Source organism: Ahaetulla prasina, chromosome 4, assembly GCF_028640845.1.
Source record: "Ahaetulla prasina isolate Xishuangbanna chromosome 4, ASM2864084v1, whole genome shotgun sequence".
NCBI classification, from domain to species: Eukaryota; Metazoa; Chordata; class Lepidosauria; order Squamata; family Colubridae; genus Ahaetulla; species Ahaetulla prasina.
This window is the reverse complement of record NC_080542.1, coordinates 3195976-3212367: the sequence shown is the minus strand read 5'-3', so window position 1 is coordinate 3212367 and position 16392 is coordinate 3195976. Positions and strand designations below refer to the sequence as shown.

The 16392-nt window shown below is 48.1% G+C and overlaps 1 protein-coding gene across 1 annotated transcript in view; it reads right to left on the bottom strand.

Annotated features, from left to right (window-relative positions):
• Window positions 1-520: 520 nt before the first annotated feature.
• The window catches only part of GUCY2D (guanylate cyclase 2D, retinal), a 58648-nt gene continuing 42776 nt past the window's right edge, over window positions 521-16392 (bottom strand). Inside the window, exons 14-19 of the mRNA XM_058179835.1 lie at window positions 14529-14703; window positions 14274-14372; window positions 9956-10050; window positions 5189-5274; window positions 4139-4267; window positions 521-1665 (exon numbers count right to left, since the gene is read on the bottom strand). Of these exons, the coding sequence (XP_058035818.1) occupies window positions 4180-4267; window positions 5189-5274; window positions 9956-10050; window positions 14274-14372; window positions 14529-14703 (543 nt within the window). The 3' untranslated portion in view covers window positions 521-1665; window positions 4139-4179. The remainder of the gene's footprint in view (window positions 1666-4138; window positions 4268-5188; window positions 5275-9955; window positions 10051-14273; window positions 14373-14528; window positions 14704-16392) is intronic.

Genomic DNA, 16392 nt, shown 5'->3' with positions numbered 1-16392 from the left:
CTGAAACGTCGGAAAAGGCTCAACGCATTTGGAAAGCCTGCTTGGTTGGGATACAACGGGTGTCAGCAATCGGTGGCTCCAGAGCCACAATGCAGCTCTTTGGGACCTCTGATGCAATTCCCTGTCTCATCACTGGCTGGCCCCTCCCCTCCCAGTCACTCCTCGCCTAGCCTTGGAAATCCGAGAGATACAGAGGGGGGAGGGAAAGAGGGAGAGAGAGAGAGAGAGAGAGAGAGAGATACAGAGAGAGGGGGAGAGAGGGGAAGATAGAGAGAGAGAAAGAAAGAAAGAGAGAAAAGGGTTGTGTGGTTCCCGGTGTTTTTTAACGACCGGTTCTCTGCCCTAATGACAGGCTGAGTAGGCGTGGCTAGGGAAGAGATCATGTGACTTGGTGGGAGTGAGTGACATGGAGTTGGCCACACCCATCCAGGTTTTGTGGCAACGTTTCTCAATTTTAGTCCCTTTAAGCTTTGTGGACTTCAACTCCCAGAATCCCTCCTGGCTGGGGGATTCTGGGAGCTGAAGTCCACACATATTAAAGCGACCAAAATTAAGAAACTCTGCTAATAGCGACCAGTTACTTCAAGAAGCTATATTTAAACATTAATTATTTTCCGGAAGGAACTTTTGAGGCAACTCGTTTCCCCAAAATTTCCCAAATTCGGATCCCCAAATCCATCCTTGCCTCTCATCCTCAAGTAGATTTTAAAAAAATACGCAAGATTTAACACAATTTCTCCTCAAAATAGCTTAAAACCAACGTTCTTGGATCGTAGAATAGTTGCCCATAGCCCTTTCCTACTTCTCTAAATTGTCCTCTCTACTTTTGAGATGGAGATAAAGTAATGAAATTAAATTCAGACTCCTGGCTCGGCAGAGGAAACGCATTAAAGAAAGCCCTTTTTATATATATATATAAATTGTCACAGATATTCCTTCGATGCAACGCCGATATCTAACGGTTGGCCGTCGGAGCTGAAGTCCAACTTTCACTGGTGTCCAGGAATATTGTCTCATTCGCTGTACAGTCTCCAAGTGCTCCATCCCAGCTTCACCTCTGCACGGATTTGGTTTCTTCTAGAAAATCAGAAGACTGATAAACAAACTCTCCTTGAAGGTCTCTTTCTAGCGCCTTGTGTTGTGTCCACAAAACCCTCCAAGACCAGTTCCAGCTGGATCGATGATCTCTCTGCGATTTCTCTGAAATCATTGTCTTCCTTTTTTTTTGTTTTGTTTTAGGCCTTTCGCTCCACTTGGTCTCTTTGCTAAGGAAATAATTAACGATATTATGGGATCCAGATGCCCATCTTTATCAAAAGCCAGACGAAGCCTCCAACGGGAAGTCAAGAACAACCGCCATTCCTGGCTTGGCCGAAGTCCCACCACGTCCTCGGCCTTGATCTAAAGAGTTCAAATGAGGAGGACCAAGTTGGCCGGAATCCCAGCATGCATCTCACCATTCATCACCGTGGTAAGTAAGAAGTCCGAGACCAGCCGAAGTCCCGTCGCACACTAGAAGTTCGAAAGTAGCAGAAGAGACGGATGGGAAGGGACGCATCCCTTTGGATTATTATGGGATGGTTCCCTGCCCAAGTGTGGGTTTGTTCTCTTCTGGCAGATTTGCCCAAAGGCCTTCCAGCAGAAAACTCCTGGGAGTTGGTTGACCTGGTTATAAAAAAAGAGTAATGAAGTTATTAAAAAAATATATAGTTCTGATGTTCAGCGTCCCAATGTTTCATACCGATCTGCGTAGCATACACAACAACAAAAGTCACAACCCATCAGCTCACAGGAAATCGGACCATATCTCATGAACAACAACCAACCAGTCAAACGGTCCGAAACCACACCATGACTCGGAAATAGCTGAACAAACAAGACCCACGCTGATCTGCGTCACATAAAATGCTATTTAACGGCCAGTGTTCGGACGGACGAGCATACTTCAAAATGCACAGACGATGTCTCCTCGAACAGTGATGAAACGTTTGCAACCAAATGGCCAAGCTCGGAGCTCAGATCGACAGCCCATATTGCAATGTATAATGTAATGTATAATAAATGCAATATATAATGTAATGTAATGTAATATAGCACAATATAGTAATTATAATATAATAATCTAATACTAGTATAGCATAGCATAGCATAGTATTACAATAGTATAGTATAGTATAGTATAGTATAGTATAGTATAGTATAGTATAGTATAGTATAGTATAGTATAGTATAGTATAGTATAGAATAGTATAGTATAGTATAGTATAGTACCATGATGGCAAACGTATGGCACATGCACGCAAGCTCAGCTTCGGCATGCATGTGCATGCCGTCCGGATGATTTTCGGGCCTTCTGGGCCCACCAGAAGTAGGGAAACAGGCTGTTTCCTGCCTCCGAAGGGCCTGGGGGGTGGAGAAGGCCCGTTTTTCTCTCTCACCTGTCTCCAGAGCCTCTCTATGACTCTGGGGAGGGCGAAAACGGCCTTCTCCACCCCCTTTGAGGCCAGAAACTGCCCGTTTGCCGACTTCTGGTTGGACAGGAAGTGTCATTTTTTGCTGTCCCCAGCCTCCAGAGACTCCTAGAGAGGCTCTGGAGCCAGGTGTGAGAGCAAAGCGGACCTACCAGGCCATTGTGGACAGTTGCAAGCAGGCCTCGAACACCTTGAGCTGTGCTATCGGCTGCAGAGGCCTTCGGGAAAGCCTTGCCCAGCTGCAGAAGAACTTCCTGAAGGCCTCTGACAGCGAAAAAGTAGCCGGAGGAGCCACATGCAAGTGAGGTGTGTCAGTGGAAGACACCCCCCGAAAATAAGATGCCTGATGCCTTTTTTGGCGGAAAAAAATATAGGACAGTGTCTTATTTTCGGGGAAACGGGTAGTATAGTAGCATAGCATAGTATAATATGGTATAGTATATAGCCGTGATGGCGAACCTATGGCATGCGTGCCACAGGTGGCACGCGTAGCCAGATCAGTGGGCACGCAAGCTCAGCTCCGATGCACATGCTCACACTGGCCAGCTGATTTTCGGGCCTTCTGGCCCCACCAGAATTAGGGAAACAGGCTGTTTCCTGCCTCCAGAGGGCCTGGGTGGTGGTGGGGAAGGCCCATTTTTCTCTCTTACCTGGCTCCAGAGCCTATCTAGGACTCTGGGGAGGTAGAAAACTGCCTTTCCCACCCCTCCCCAGGCCCTCCGGAGGCCAGAAATGGCCCGTTTATGAACTTCCGGTTGGACAGGAAGTGTCATTTTTTGCTGTCCCCAGCCCCCAGAGCCTCTATAGGAGTCTCTGGAGGCTGGGGATAGCAAAAAAAGGTAACTTCCTGTCCAACCAGAAGTTGGTAAACGGGCCATTTCTGGCCTCCGGAGGGCCTCCAGGGAAATGGGGAAGGCCATTTTCCACCCTCCCAGACTCATAGAGAGGCTCTGGAGACAGGTAAGAGAGAAAAACGGACCTACCGGGCCATCGTGTGTCGGGGTGGGGTAAGAGTCGTGTGTGCATGTGCGGGGGTGGGGCGCATAGAATTATGGGTGTGGGCACACACGCGTGTGACCCACACACACACACATACCCTCTCTCCTGGCACGTTGTGGCAAAAAAGCTAGCCATCACTGGTATAGAGTATAGTATAATATAGTATAATCAGAGATGGAATTCAGATTATTTACCCACCGGTTCGCCCGTCACTGAAAATGTGAGAGCGCGTGCCACCTCCCTAAATGTGCCTGGCCTCAAAAACGTGCCTAAGTAGGACAGCATAGAGGTGGTGCAGGTGGGCGGGTGGGCAGAGCCACCCGCGATTTCTGCTACCAGTTCGCACAAACCGGTCCGAACCGGCTGAATATGACCTCTGAGTATAATATAGTATAATAGTATAATATAAGGGACTCGGTGGCTTAGTGGGTAATACGCTGAGCTTATCGATCGAAAGGTCGGCAGTTCAGCGGTTCGAAATCCCTAGTGCCGCGTAACGGGGTGAGCTCCTGTGACTTGTCCCAGCTTCTGCCAACCTAGCAGTTCGAAAGCACGTCAAAAATGCAAGTAACAATATAGAGACTTCATTTCATGGCACTTCACTTCCGTTCGAAGCCAGGACTAACGAACGCAGCCACGATTCACCTTTGATCCCATCATGATCTCACCTCCATCCCAACCGGCTTCGTGCAACAGTCTTCTTCCCAGGTTATATTTTTTGTCCCGGACGAGCTTTCTGTAACTTCTCCTTCCGATCCGCAGGAATTTCATCCATACTGATCCCGTGGCTGCTCGCCCTGAAGGAAAGAGAGCAAACTCAGGAAGGCCCGGGCCAGAAAGATGCAGGACCAGGATGGGGAAGGGCTTGGCGGTTGAAACCTTCTAGAACAGAGCTCTCCTGTCGTGTCCCACTCCTCCGCTGACGGCCGGGTCAGGGAAATCCGAATCAGGCGTGCCTCTGCAGCTCTGCCAAAGTCCTAGCAAAGTTCTCAAGGCAGGCAGGAGACCAGAAAGTGATTTCAGCAAGATAAGGTAGACTTTGCCTGACTCAGAGAATGCCAGAAAGCAGATCCTTTATATAGGCCATGGGGTGTGGCTCCATGACTCAGCACTTATCCCGGCCTGCCCCTCCCTTCCTTCTGTTGCCGCCGCTTATCTAATCTCCTGAAGCGAGGGTCACTCCAGTCTGCAGCTGTTGGTAATTGACCTTCCTCAGGCTCACATGCTGTGGGGGAGGGGGAGGGTTCTAGTTGCTCCGTTTGCCTGGGCATGGAGCCAGGGCTGGGGGCTGGAGGTGCTTCTTCTTCCTCAGCCTGTCTGGGCATGGAGCCAGGGCTGGGGCCGGGAGGCATGCTAGGACATTCCTCAGCGTTCGGAAGCAGATAAGAAGGCCCCGGCTGCGGGGAAAGCGGGCAAGGCACAACATCTCCAACCTTGGCAACTTTAAACCCGGCGGACTTCAACTCCCCGAATTCCCCAGCTAGCCACGTAGGGTAACTTTCTTAATAGATGGTGGGTATGCAGTAAAGTGTCATATATCTTGGCTTCAGCAAAATGAAGGGAACAAAAGAGCTGGCTGCGGAATTCTGGGAGTTGAAGTCCTCCAGGCTTAACGTTTCCAAGGTTGGAGACTCCTGTTCTAGAGAACATTTCAAGAAACCAGGTGAGTTTTTGTCTTAGCGAAACAACATCCTTCGCCAAAGGAGCTGCCCTCTTACCCTGGCTTCAGGTCTGGGGGAGTCGGAATCGGTTTGGTAAAGCCGTCGCGACCGATGAGCCAGTAAGTGTCTTCTGTGCCTTTTCCCTACAGAGGAATAATAATAATAATAATAATAATAATAATAATAATAATAATAATAATAATAATAATAATAATAATAATAATAATAATAATAATAATAATGTTTTAATTTGTATACCGCCCTTCTCCCGAAGGACAGGGCGGTGAACAGGCAAATAAAATAATAATAATAATAATAATAATAATAATAATAATAATAATAATAATAATAATAATAATAATAATAATAATAATAATAATAAAATTTTTATACCGCCCTTCTCCCGAAGGACTCAGGGCGGTGAACAGGCAGATAAAATAATACAATATATTACAATAAAAAACACTATTTAAAAAACTTATTCAATAAAGCCTAAATTTAAAATACAATACAAAACATAATAAAATAAACCCCAATAAAATCCATGTTTAAAAACCCTATTAAGCCAGTCCTGCTCGGAAGAATAGATATGCAAACAATACAAACGAACAAACAAACAAAATACAAACAAACATACTCAATAATTAAAACAACCCTTAAAAAACTGATTCAAATATGCCAGAGAGGGATCAGCTCAAGGTTACAGCAGATTAACAGAATTGGAAGGGACCTTATAGGTCATCTAGTCCAACCCCCCGCTCAAGCAGGAGACCCTACGCCATTTCTGACAAACGGCAGTCCAATCTCTTCTTGAAAGCTTCCAGGGATGAAGTTCCCACTGATATGGGACGACGCCCACCTTTTCCGGTGGAGGAGAAAATACCACAAAGGATTAGAGAAACAGGAAGTATTTATTTAATTATTTGCGCAAATAGGCACAGACCTCCACTTGCGTGGAAAAAGAAAGTCTGAACACCTGGCACCACCCAAGCTTATACTTTTATAGCTTCAGATACAGAAAGTAGAAAGCAGGAAAATACGAAATGGTACATAATTGGTTTACAGTTAACATGTCTATGTATGGCAGTTATCTTACACCTTAAGTCACCTTTCACGACACGAGACATCCTCTGACACGTGTCATTAGTCACCTCCAGTACCCTATTCTTGTTCAGAACATTTCAGGGTTAAAAAGTTAAGAAGTAAACAGTTACAATATGTAGAAATATTCCCCTAAGTTTGCAACACACGCCTCTGCCAAGCACGATAACTTCTGCTTTCACATAGAAGTAATTTTTCCATTAGCTTTACAACATCCTTACAGAATCATATGAGCAGTAAAAGGTACACACAGAACTTATTGGTATTTTAGGGTTGCATATATGTTGGGGGTCCTTTATCACCACAACTTCCGAAGGCAACTTCTGTTCCATGGGGTTGATCGTTCCCACTGTCAGAAAGTTCCTCCTTAGTTCCAGGTTGAATCTCTCCTTGGTCAGTTCCCATCCATTATTCCTTGTCTGGCCTTTGGGTGCTTTGGAAAACAGCTTGACACCCTCATTCTCTGTGGCAGCCCCTCAAATATTGGAAGACTGCTATCCTGTCTCCCCTGGTCCTTCTTTTCACTAGACTAGCCATGCCCAGTTCCTGCAACCATTCATCATATGTTTTAGCCTCCAGTCCCCTCATCATCCTGGTTGCTCTTCTCTGCACTCTTTCTAGATTCTCAACATCTTTTTTATAGTGTGGGGACCAAAACTGGATGCGGTACTCTAGGTGTGGTCTTACTAGGGGTTACTAGAGGAGGAGGAGGAGGAGGAGGAGGAGGAGGGGAGGAGGAGGAGGAGGAGGAGGAGGAGGAGGAGGAGGAGGAGGAGGAGGAGGAGGAAAAAGACTGTGGGGTCCTTGTTGGTCTCTGAACTTGCTTATTTTCTTGCAGGCATTTCATGACCCAACTAGGTAACACTATCAATAGTAGGAGGAAGTGGGATTTGCAGAGAGGAGGAGGAGGAAGCGGAAGAGGAAGTGGAGGGGGAAGACTATGGAGTTCTAGGTGTACTTTGAAATTGATCTTTGTCTTGTAGACATTTCATGACCCAACTAGGCAACATTATCAATAGTAGGAGGAGGGAATGGGATTTCCAGAGTGGAGGAGGAGGAGGAGGACGACGACTGTGGGGTCCTTGGTGCACTTTGAAATTGTGGGGTCCGTGGTGCAGACATTTCATGATCCAAGAGAACTTCATCTATGAAGTGATCGGTCTCATTCGAGACAATGATGAATCCGCATACAGACGGGAGGTCGAACGACTAGCCTTGTGGTGCGACCAGAACAATCTGGAACCGAACACACTAAAAAACGTAGAAATGGTGGTAGACTTTAGGAGATACTTCCACCTCTCACAATACTTGACAACACAGTATCAACAGTAGAAACCTTCAAATTTCTAGATTCTACCATATCGCAAGATCTAAAAGGGACAGCTAACATCAAAAACATCATCAAAAAAGCACCACAGAGAATGTTCTTTCCACGCCAACTCAGAAAGCTCAACCTGCCCAAGGAGCTGCTGATTCAGTTCTACAGAGGAATTATTGAGTCTGTCATTTGCACCTCTATAACTGTCTGGTTCGGTTCTGCAACCCAACAAGAAAAACACAGACTTCAGAGGATAATTAGAACTGCAGAAAAAATAATTGCTACCAACCTGCCTTCCATTGAGGACCTGTATACTGCACGAATCAAGAAGAAGAAAATATTTGCAGATCCCTCGCATCCTGGACATAAACTGTTTCAACTCCTACCCTCAAAACGACGCTATAGAGCACTGCACAACAGAACAACTGGACACAAGAACAGTTTTTTCCCGAAGGCCATCACTCTGCTAAACAAATAATTCCCTCAACACTGTCAAACTATTTACTAAATCTGCACTACTACTAATCTTCTCATCGTTCCCATCACCAATCTCTTTCCACTTATGACTGTATGACTATAACTTTGTTGCTGGCAATCCTTATGATTTATATTGATATATTGACCATCAGTTGTGTTGTAAATGTTGTACTTTGATGAACGTATCTTTTCTTTTATGTACGCTGAGAGCATATGCACCAAGATAAATTCCTTGTGTGTCCAAGCACGCTTGGCCAATAAAGAATTCTATTCTATTCTATCAGAGCTAGAAGAGAGTAGGGTTTGCTTTCTATTTACGGAATATTCTTGATGGTCTTTTGAGTAGGCTGTTGTTTATCACTTCATTTGTCTGAGGTGGTAGTTCCTTAACTGGGGTGTTGTTTATGGCTTGGTTGTTGGCCTAGTGTTAAACTTCTCTTTCCTCCCCTTCCTCTTCCTCCCGTCTTCCTCCTCCTCCTCTTGTTCCTCCCCTTCACCTTCTTCCACTCTCCAAACCCCACTCTGTTCTAGCACTGATGTTGTTACCTAGCTGGGTCATGAAACATCTGCAAGAAAACCACCCAGTGCAGAAAACACCGTGGACTTTAGCTGCTTGTTTCTGGTGTTTTTGGTCTGATACACAATGTGTTCCTTTGCAGCTTTTCATCTTTTTCTCGTTCTCACTTTCCCGTCTCGAGATATTGTTTAACGTACACGTTCCAAAAACAATTTTGCGATACCTTCAGCTCCGTTTTCCCTCGTAAATCGAGTTTGTAACCTTCTTTGAGGGCACGCAGGATCTCCACGGTCCGCAGGTTGACATGGATTCGATAAGCTGCAAAAACGACACAATACCAGAGGTGAGATTCAGCCAGTTCTCTCCGGTTCGGGTGAACCGGTAGCTGCGACTGCGGGAGGGTTTGCCTACCCGCCCGGATGTAATGCGCGAGTACTGTGCTTGGGCAGAAGGCTGTACACATGCGCAGAGGAGGCGCATGTGAGTGGAGCGAGCACACACGCTCACATTTACGAACCGGTAGGGACAGTAAGTGAATCCCACCTCTGCACAACGGAAACACACAGTTTGAAGCGCATCATAACCCAAACTAGACAGAGTTTGGCAAACCACAACCGCCAGGAGTAGCATGAGGTGGTTCAGAAAGGTTGAGATAGTTGGCTGCAGAGTACACATTAAATGAAGCATTGTGCAGTCACAACCATCTTGCTGGGAGTTTTGGCATGCTCCTGCAGACTCTCCTTGTCAGGTTCGAACAACCAGACCTACACGTGTAGAGTTCAAACCAGCTACTTCATTGTTCTCTGCCTATAGTACGGGAATCATCCCAGAATTTTTGCCTGGGAGAGACTAAGTAAGAACTAGACCAGGGGGTCTGCAACCTTAAACACTCAAAGAGCCATTTGGACCCGTTCCCCACAGAAAAGAAAACACCGGGAGCCACAAAACCTGGGTGGGTGTAGCCAACTCAGCATCACTCACTTCTACCAGTCACATGACCTCCCCCCTAGCCACGCCTACCCATCCGGTCATTAGGGCAGAGAACCGGTTGTTAAAAAACACCAGGAACCACAACACCCTTTTAAGCTATCTCTCTCTCTCTCTCTCCCCTCTCCTCCCTTCCTCTTCCTCCCGTCTTCCTCCTCCTCCTCTTGTTCCTCCCCTTCACCTTCTTCCACTCTCCAAACCCCACTCTGTTCTAGCACTGATGTTGTTACCTAGCTGGGTCATGAAACATCTGCAAGAAAACCACCCAGTGCAGAAAACACCGTGGACTTTAGCTGCTTGTTTCTGGTGTTTTTGGTCTGATACACAATGTGTTCCTTTGCAGCTTTTCATCTTTTTCTCGTTCTCACTTTCCCGTCTCGAGATATTGTTTAACGTACACGTTCCAAAAACAATTTTGCGATACCTTCAGCTCCGTTTTCCCTCGTAAATCGAGTTTGTAACCTTCTTTGAGGGCACGCAGGATCTCCACGGTCCGCAGGTTGACATGGATTCGATAAGCTGCAAAAACGACACAATACCAGAGGTGAGATTCAGCCAGTTCTCTCCGGTTCGGGTGAACCGGTAGCTGCGACTGCGGGAGGGTTTGCCTACCCGCCCGGATGTAATGCGCGAGTACTGTGCTTGGGCAGAAGGCTGTACACATGCGCAGAGGAGGCGCATGTGAGTGGAGCGAGCACACACGCTCACATTTACGAACCGGTAGGGACAGTAAGTGAATCCCACCTCTGCACAACGGAAACACACAGTTTGAAGCGCATCATAACCCAAACTAGACAGAGTTTGGCAAACCACAACCGCCAGGAGTAGCATGAGGTGGTTCAGAAAGGTTGAGATAGTTGGCTGCAGAGTACACATTAAATGAAGCATTGTGCAGTCACAACCATCTTGCTGGGAGTTTTGGCATGCTCCTGCAGACTCTCCTTGTCAGGTTCGAACAACCAGACCTACACGTGTAGAGTTCAAACCAGCTACTTCATTGTTCTCTGCCTATAGTACGGGAATCATCCCAGAATTTTTGCCTGGGAGAGACTAAGTAAGAACTAGACCAGGGGGTCTGCAACCTTAAACACTCAAAGAGCCATTTGGACCCGTTCCCCACAGAAAAGAAAACACCGGGAGCCACAAAACCTGGGTGGGTGTAGCCAACTCAGCATCACTCACTTCTACCAGTCACATGACCTCCCCCCTAGCCACGCCTACCCATCCGGTCATTAGGGCAGAGAACCGGTTGTTAAAAAACACCAGGAACCACAACACCCTTTTAAGCTATCTCTCTCTCTCTCTCTCTCTCCCCCTCTCCCTCCCTCCTCGCTCTCTCCCTCCTTCTCCCCTCTCTCTGTATCTCTCTGTCCCGGCTGCTTCTCCATCTCCCGCCATCCCCCTTACTTTCTCAGGCCAGGCAAGGAGTGACTTGGAGGGGAGGGTGAGGGGTGGGGCCAGCCAGTGGTGGGATCACCCGACAGGGAGCTACAGCAGAGGGCCCAAAGAGCCGCATGCGGCTCTGGAGCCTCAGGTTGCTGATACCTGACCGAGACTTAGAACTTAGAGTAACTTTATTATCACTTTGAATGTACACTAATCGGCGTACATTAAAATGAAATTTCATTGCACGCCGCTCTCAAAGAGTCAGTGCCTCCAATGTATACTAAATAAACAAGACAGAATAAATAAATAAATAAATAAATAAATAAATAAACAAACAAACAAACAACAAACTATGCATATACCCACATATATTGTATGGCACAGAGAGACAATACAGTCTAGTTTGGCTATATCCATGTCAGTGGTGGGTTTCACTTATATTTGCTACCGGTTTGCTCATCCGCGCACCACTTCTGCACCTGCGCAGGAGCTTCTGCACATGGGCAGAGCATATTTGATGACGTCCGGGCGGGTGTGCAGAGTCTCCTGCCTCCGTTGCTACCGGTTCTCCCGAACCGGGGTGAACCGGTAGCCACCCACCCGCTGATCCATGTACTGGGTGAGAAAAACGAATCTCGCGAGTTAACCAGATGGATGGCATAGGGAATGAAGCTGTCACAGAATCTGATAGTCTTGCTAGAAATACTTCGAAACCCCCTCCCAGAGGGGGGCAATAGAAACAGATCATAATAGGGGTGTGTGGGGTCTCTAACAATGCTTCCAGTTCTAAGCGCAAAGCACTATATAAGCAGTATCCTGAATAACAACGGGAAGCGAGCTTCCTATAATAAGACTCAAAGGCATTCGGAAGGGGTTTAGGAGGAGAGATCAAGCAGGGAATTAGCCTGGACTCATTAAGTAAACTGTTGTGGCCTGTTGGCCCGCCAGCCCCCCTAGGAGCGGGAATCAGAGGAGGAGGAGGAGGAGGTGTGGGAGTCAGCGACAGCATTAAGGCAATCTGACAGCTCCGAGGGGGAAGAGGGAATGGAGCTGGCAGAGAGAGAGAGACAGAGGCAGAGCCTGGGCTGTCCGTCAGGCCTCAGATGGAGAGTCAACAGCCCCCAAGTCTGGAGGTGGCTGATGAGGAAGAGGAGGAACAGCTGGATCCCAGTGCCTGAGGTGTGGATGAGCAGAAGACAGAGGAGAGGAGAACAGTGGAAATCTATGAGCCGGTCTTCAGGACGGAAGAGCCATCGCTGCTAGTGAAGCCTCACCCTAGCTCTGGGGATAAAAGGCAGGGGTTGGAGATGAGTAAGTGTGGCAGACAACTATTCATCTCCCTGCCAGACAGATTTGTTAACCTGCTATGTGAGAGAGGGAGACTTTAATAAAAGAATCATTTATCTAACTACAGAGGTTTTGTCATGTTTGGGAGCCAGGTCAGAACATAAACTTAAGAGGGCTAATTCCCTGCTTTGGACCACACAGTTTCTTTGTCCGCAGAGAGAGAGAGTTGTAGGTCGTCGTGTCCTTTGCTTCTCCTCCAGGAATGTTGGCGAGCCAGTCAGGAGGAGAGATCAAGCAGGCAATTAGTCTGGACTCATTGCGACCTCAAACGCAAGAGGGCTCCTTCCCTGGTTGATCTCTCCTCCTGACCGGCTCACCAACACTCCTGAAGGAGAAGCAAAGGACGCGACGACCTACAACGCTCTCTCTCTGCAGACAAAGAAACTGTGTGGTCCAAGGCAGAAGATTGCATCCGGATTTGCAAAACTCGCTCACTCATGTTCCCTAGGTGGGTTTTCCCTCTTGATACTTGGCCACTGGAGCTCTTTCCAACCCAAGGAGTTCTGACCCAGATCCCCAAACACGGCAAACCCTCTGAAGTGAACTCAAAGTTTCCTTTATTAGGAGCGCCAGCAGCCCCAGCAAAAATGTCTCTCTCTCACCGCAGGCTAACAAGTCCGTCCGGCCAGGAGATGAATAGTTGTGTCGTGTCCCACTCCTCTGCTGGCGACCGGGTCAGGGAAATCCGAATCAGGCGTGCCTCCGCAGCTCTGCCAAAGTCCTAGCAAAGTCCTCAGGGCAGGCAGGAGACCAGAAAGTGACTTCAGCAAGATATATTAGACTTTGCCTGACTCAGAGAATGCCAGAAAGCAGATCCTTTATATAGGCCATGGGGTGTGGCTCCATGACTCAGCACTTATCCAGGCCTGCCCCTCCCTTCCTTCTGTCGCCGCCGCCTATCAAGTCTTCTGACGCGAGGGTCACTCCAGTCTGCAGCTGTTGGTAATTGACCTTCCTCAGGCTCACATGCTGTGGGGGAGGGGGAGGGATCTAGTTGCTCCGTTTGCCTGGGCATGGAGCCAGAGCTGGGGGCTGGAGGTACTTCTTCCTCCTCAGCCTGTCTGGGCATGGAGCCAGGGCTGGGGCCAGGAGGCATACTAGGACATTCATCAGTGTTCGGAAGCAGATAAGAAGGCCCCGGCTGCGGTGAAAGCGGGCGAGACACAACAAGTTGTCTGCTGCACCTATTCACCTATTCAGAGACATCACCCTGCCAACAAAAGTGTGTATAGTCAAAGCTATGGTTTTCCCAGTTGCAATGTATGGCTGTGAAGGTTGGACCATAAGAAAGTGCCAAAGAATTGAGGCCTTTGAACTCTGGTGCTGGAGTCCAAGGGACTGCAAAGCGAACAAACAAGTCAGTTTTAGAGGAGATCAACCCTGACTGCTCTTTAGAAGGCCAGATCCTGAAGATGAAACTGAAATACTTTGGCCACCCAATGAGAAAGAAGGACTCACTGGAGTCCTAATGCTGGGAAGGATTGAGGGGCAAAAGAAGAAAGGGACGACAGAGAACGAGGTGGCTGGACAGAGTCACTGAAGCAGTAGGCATGAGTTTAAATGGACTCCAGAGGATGGTAGAGGACAGGAAGGCCTGGAGGAATGCTGTCCATGGGGTCGCGATGGGTCGGACACGACTTCGCAACTAACAACAAAAGCACCTATTCATCTCCGCCCCTGCCTTTTATCCCCCAGAGCTAGGGTGGGGCTTTGCTAGCAGCGGTGGCTCTTCCGTCCCGAGGACTGGCTCATAGATTTCCACTGCTCTCCTCTCCTCTGCCTTCTGCGCATCCAGACATCAGGCACTGGACCCAGCTGTTCTTCCTCTTCCTCATCAGCCACCTCCAGACCTGGGGGCTGTTGACTCTCCATCTGGGGGCTGACGGACGGCCCAGGCTCTGCCTCTGTCTCTCTCTCTCTGACAGCTCCACTCCCTCCTCCCCCTCAGAGCTCTCAGGTTGCCCTGATGCCGACCCTGACAGGCCACAACACAAGGATGCATTACTCACGAAGGCCGGTGGACTCCATTCGCGAGGCAGTGTTGACCGTGTCCCCGAAGAGACAATAGCGTGGCATCGTCAGTCCCACCACACCAGCCACGCAGGGCCCTGTCAAGGACATCGGACAAATTCAGTTCTTAAACGTCGGGAGCGGGTTTCAACCGCTTTTCGGCACACTTTCCTTAATTTTTAAGGAAAGGAAAGGCAGAGAGCCACCGAAAAAGGACGCCCTTCAGCCTTGCCGCGCCCTTCCTGCTGACCTACCGGAGTGTAGGCCGATGCGTATCCGGACGGGTACTTCTGGCATATGACGCATCTTGAAAGTGCCGACCGCACTGAGGATATCGAGGGACATGTTGGCGATCTCTCCCGCGTGTCGCTTCCCGTTCCGTTTCGGCAGCCCAGAAGCTACCATGTAGGCGTCGCCAATGGTCTCCACCTGTCAATCAGAAGAGGAGCAGGTGAAAACAGCCGAAAGGTCTCGGGAAAGGGGGAACTTGGCTTAGCTCCAGAAGTGAGGTGGGAAGTGAGGCAGCGAGCATTCGCACTCAAATCCTGCTGCAGACGCAGAATTTCAAACCCAGATTTTGACGTTTAGTGCAAAAAATCAGGGGTGAAGTAGTGACTTTAGGGAAAATGCATTAGTAACTCATTTATCAATGAGTTCAAAGCAGGGTCTCTTTGAACATTTAATAATTTCTTCCTGAGTTTGTTGTACCCAGAGCGGATCTACTCTTTATGACCTAATCTCCAAAGAAATTCTCCTCTTAACAGAATAACGGGGCGGAAAGGGACCTCGGAGCTCTTCTAATCCAACCCCCCACCTGAAAGAAAGCTTATACCATTCTAGACCAACGGCTGTCCAATCTCTTCTTAAAAACCTCCAGTGATGGCGCTCCTACAACTTCTGGTGGCAAGTCGTTCCACTGCTTAATTGTTCTTATTTTCGGGAAATTCCTCCTTAGTTCTAGGTTGCTTCTCTCCTTGATCAGTTTCCATCCGTTGCTTCTCGTCCTACCTTCAGGAGCTTTGGAGAATAGGCGGACCACCTCTTCTTTGGGGCAGCCCCTTGAATATTGGAGACTGCTATCATGTCTCCCCTAGTCCTTCTTTTCATTAAACTAGACGGACCCAGTTCCTGCAATCTTTATAAAGTTCTTTATACATTTCAGCCTCCAGCCCCCTAATCATCTTGGTTGCTCCTCTCTCCCCATTTTCCCCATCAGTTGTTTAAATCAAATATTCCTCCCAGTTCTTGATCAACCTATCCTAATCGCTCACGCTGGCAGAGATTGAATCTAAAAGAAGAGAGGCGTTCAAATAAAATTTGAACTAATTTTGTCATTTTGTCAAAGAATTTATTTTATTTATTTATTTATTTATTCAAATTTATATACCGCCCTATCTCCCGAAGGACTCAGGGCGGTGTACAGGCATTTAAAAGACATATAAATACAATATAAAACAATTAAAAAACTGATTCTAAAAAGCCCGTAAATTTAGAATTAAAATATCAAATAAAACCCAATTTAAAACCAATAATTTAAAATCTAGCTCAGCCCTGCACAATTAAATAAATACGTTTTAAGCCCGCGGCGGAAGGTCCGGAGGTCCGAGAGCTGACGAAGTCCGGGGGGTAGTTCATTCCAGAGGGTGGGGGCCCCCACAGAGAAGGCCCCTTTCCTGGGTGTCGCCAGACGACATTGCCACCGACGGCACCCTGAGGAGACCCTCTCTGTGAGAGCGCACGGGTCGGTGAGAGATATTCGGTAGCAGTAGGCGGTCCCGTAAGTAACCCGGCCCAATGCCATGGAGCGCTTTAAAGGTGGTCACCAAAACCTTGAAGCGCACCCGGAAAGCCACAGGTAGCCAGTGCAGCCTGCGCAGGATGGGTGTTATACGGGAGCCACGGGGGACTCAATCTATCACCCGCGCAGCCGCATTCTGGACTAACTGCAGCCTCCGGATGCCCTTCAAGGGGAGCCCCATGTAGAGAGCATTGCAGTAATCCAGACGAGACGTCACGAGTGCGTGAGTGACCGTGCATAGGGCATCCCGGTCCAGAAAGGGGCGCAACTGGCGTACCAGGCGAACCTGGTAGAACGCTCTCCTGGAGACGGCCGTCAAA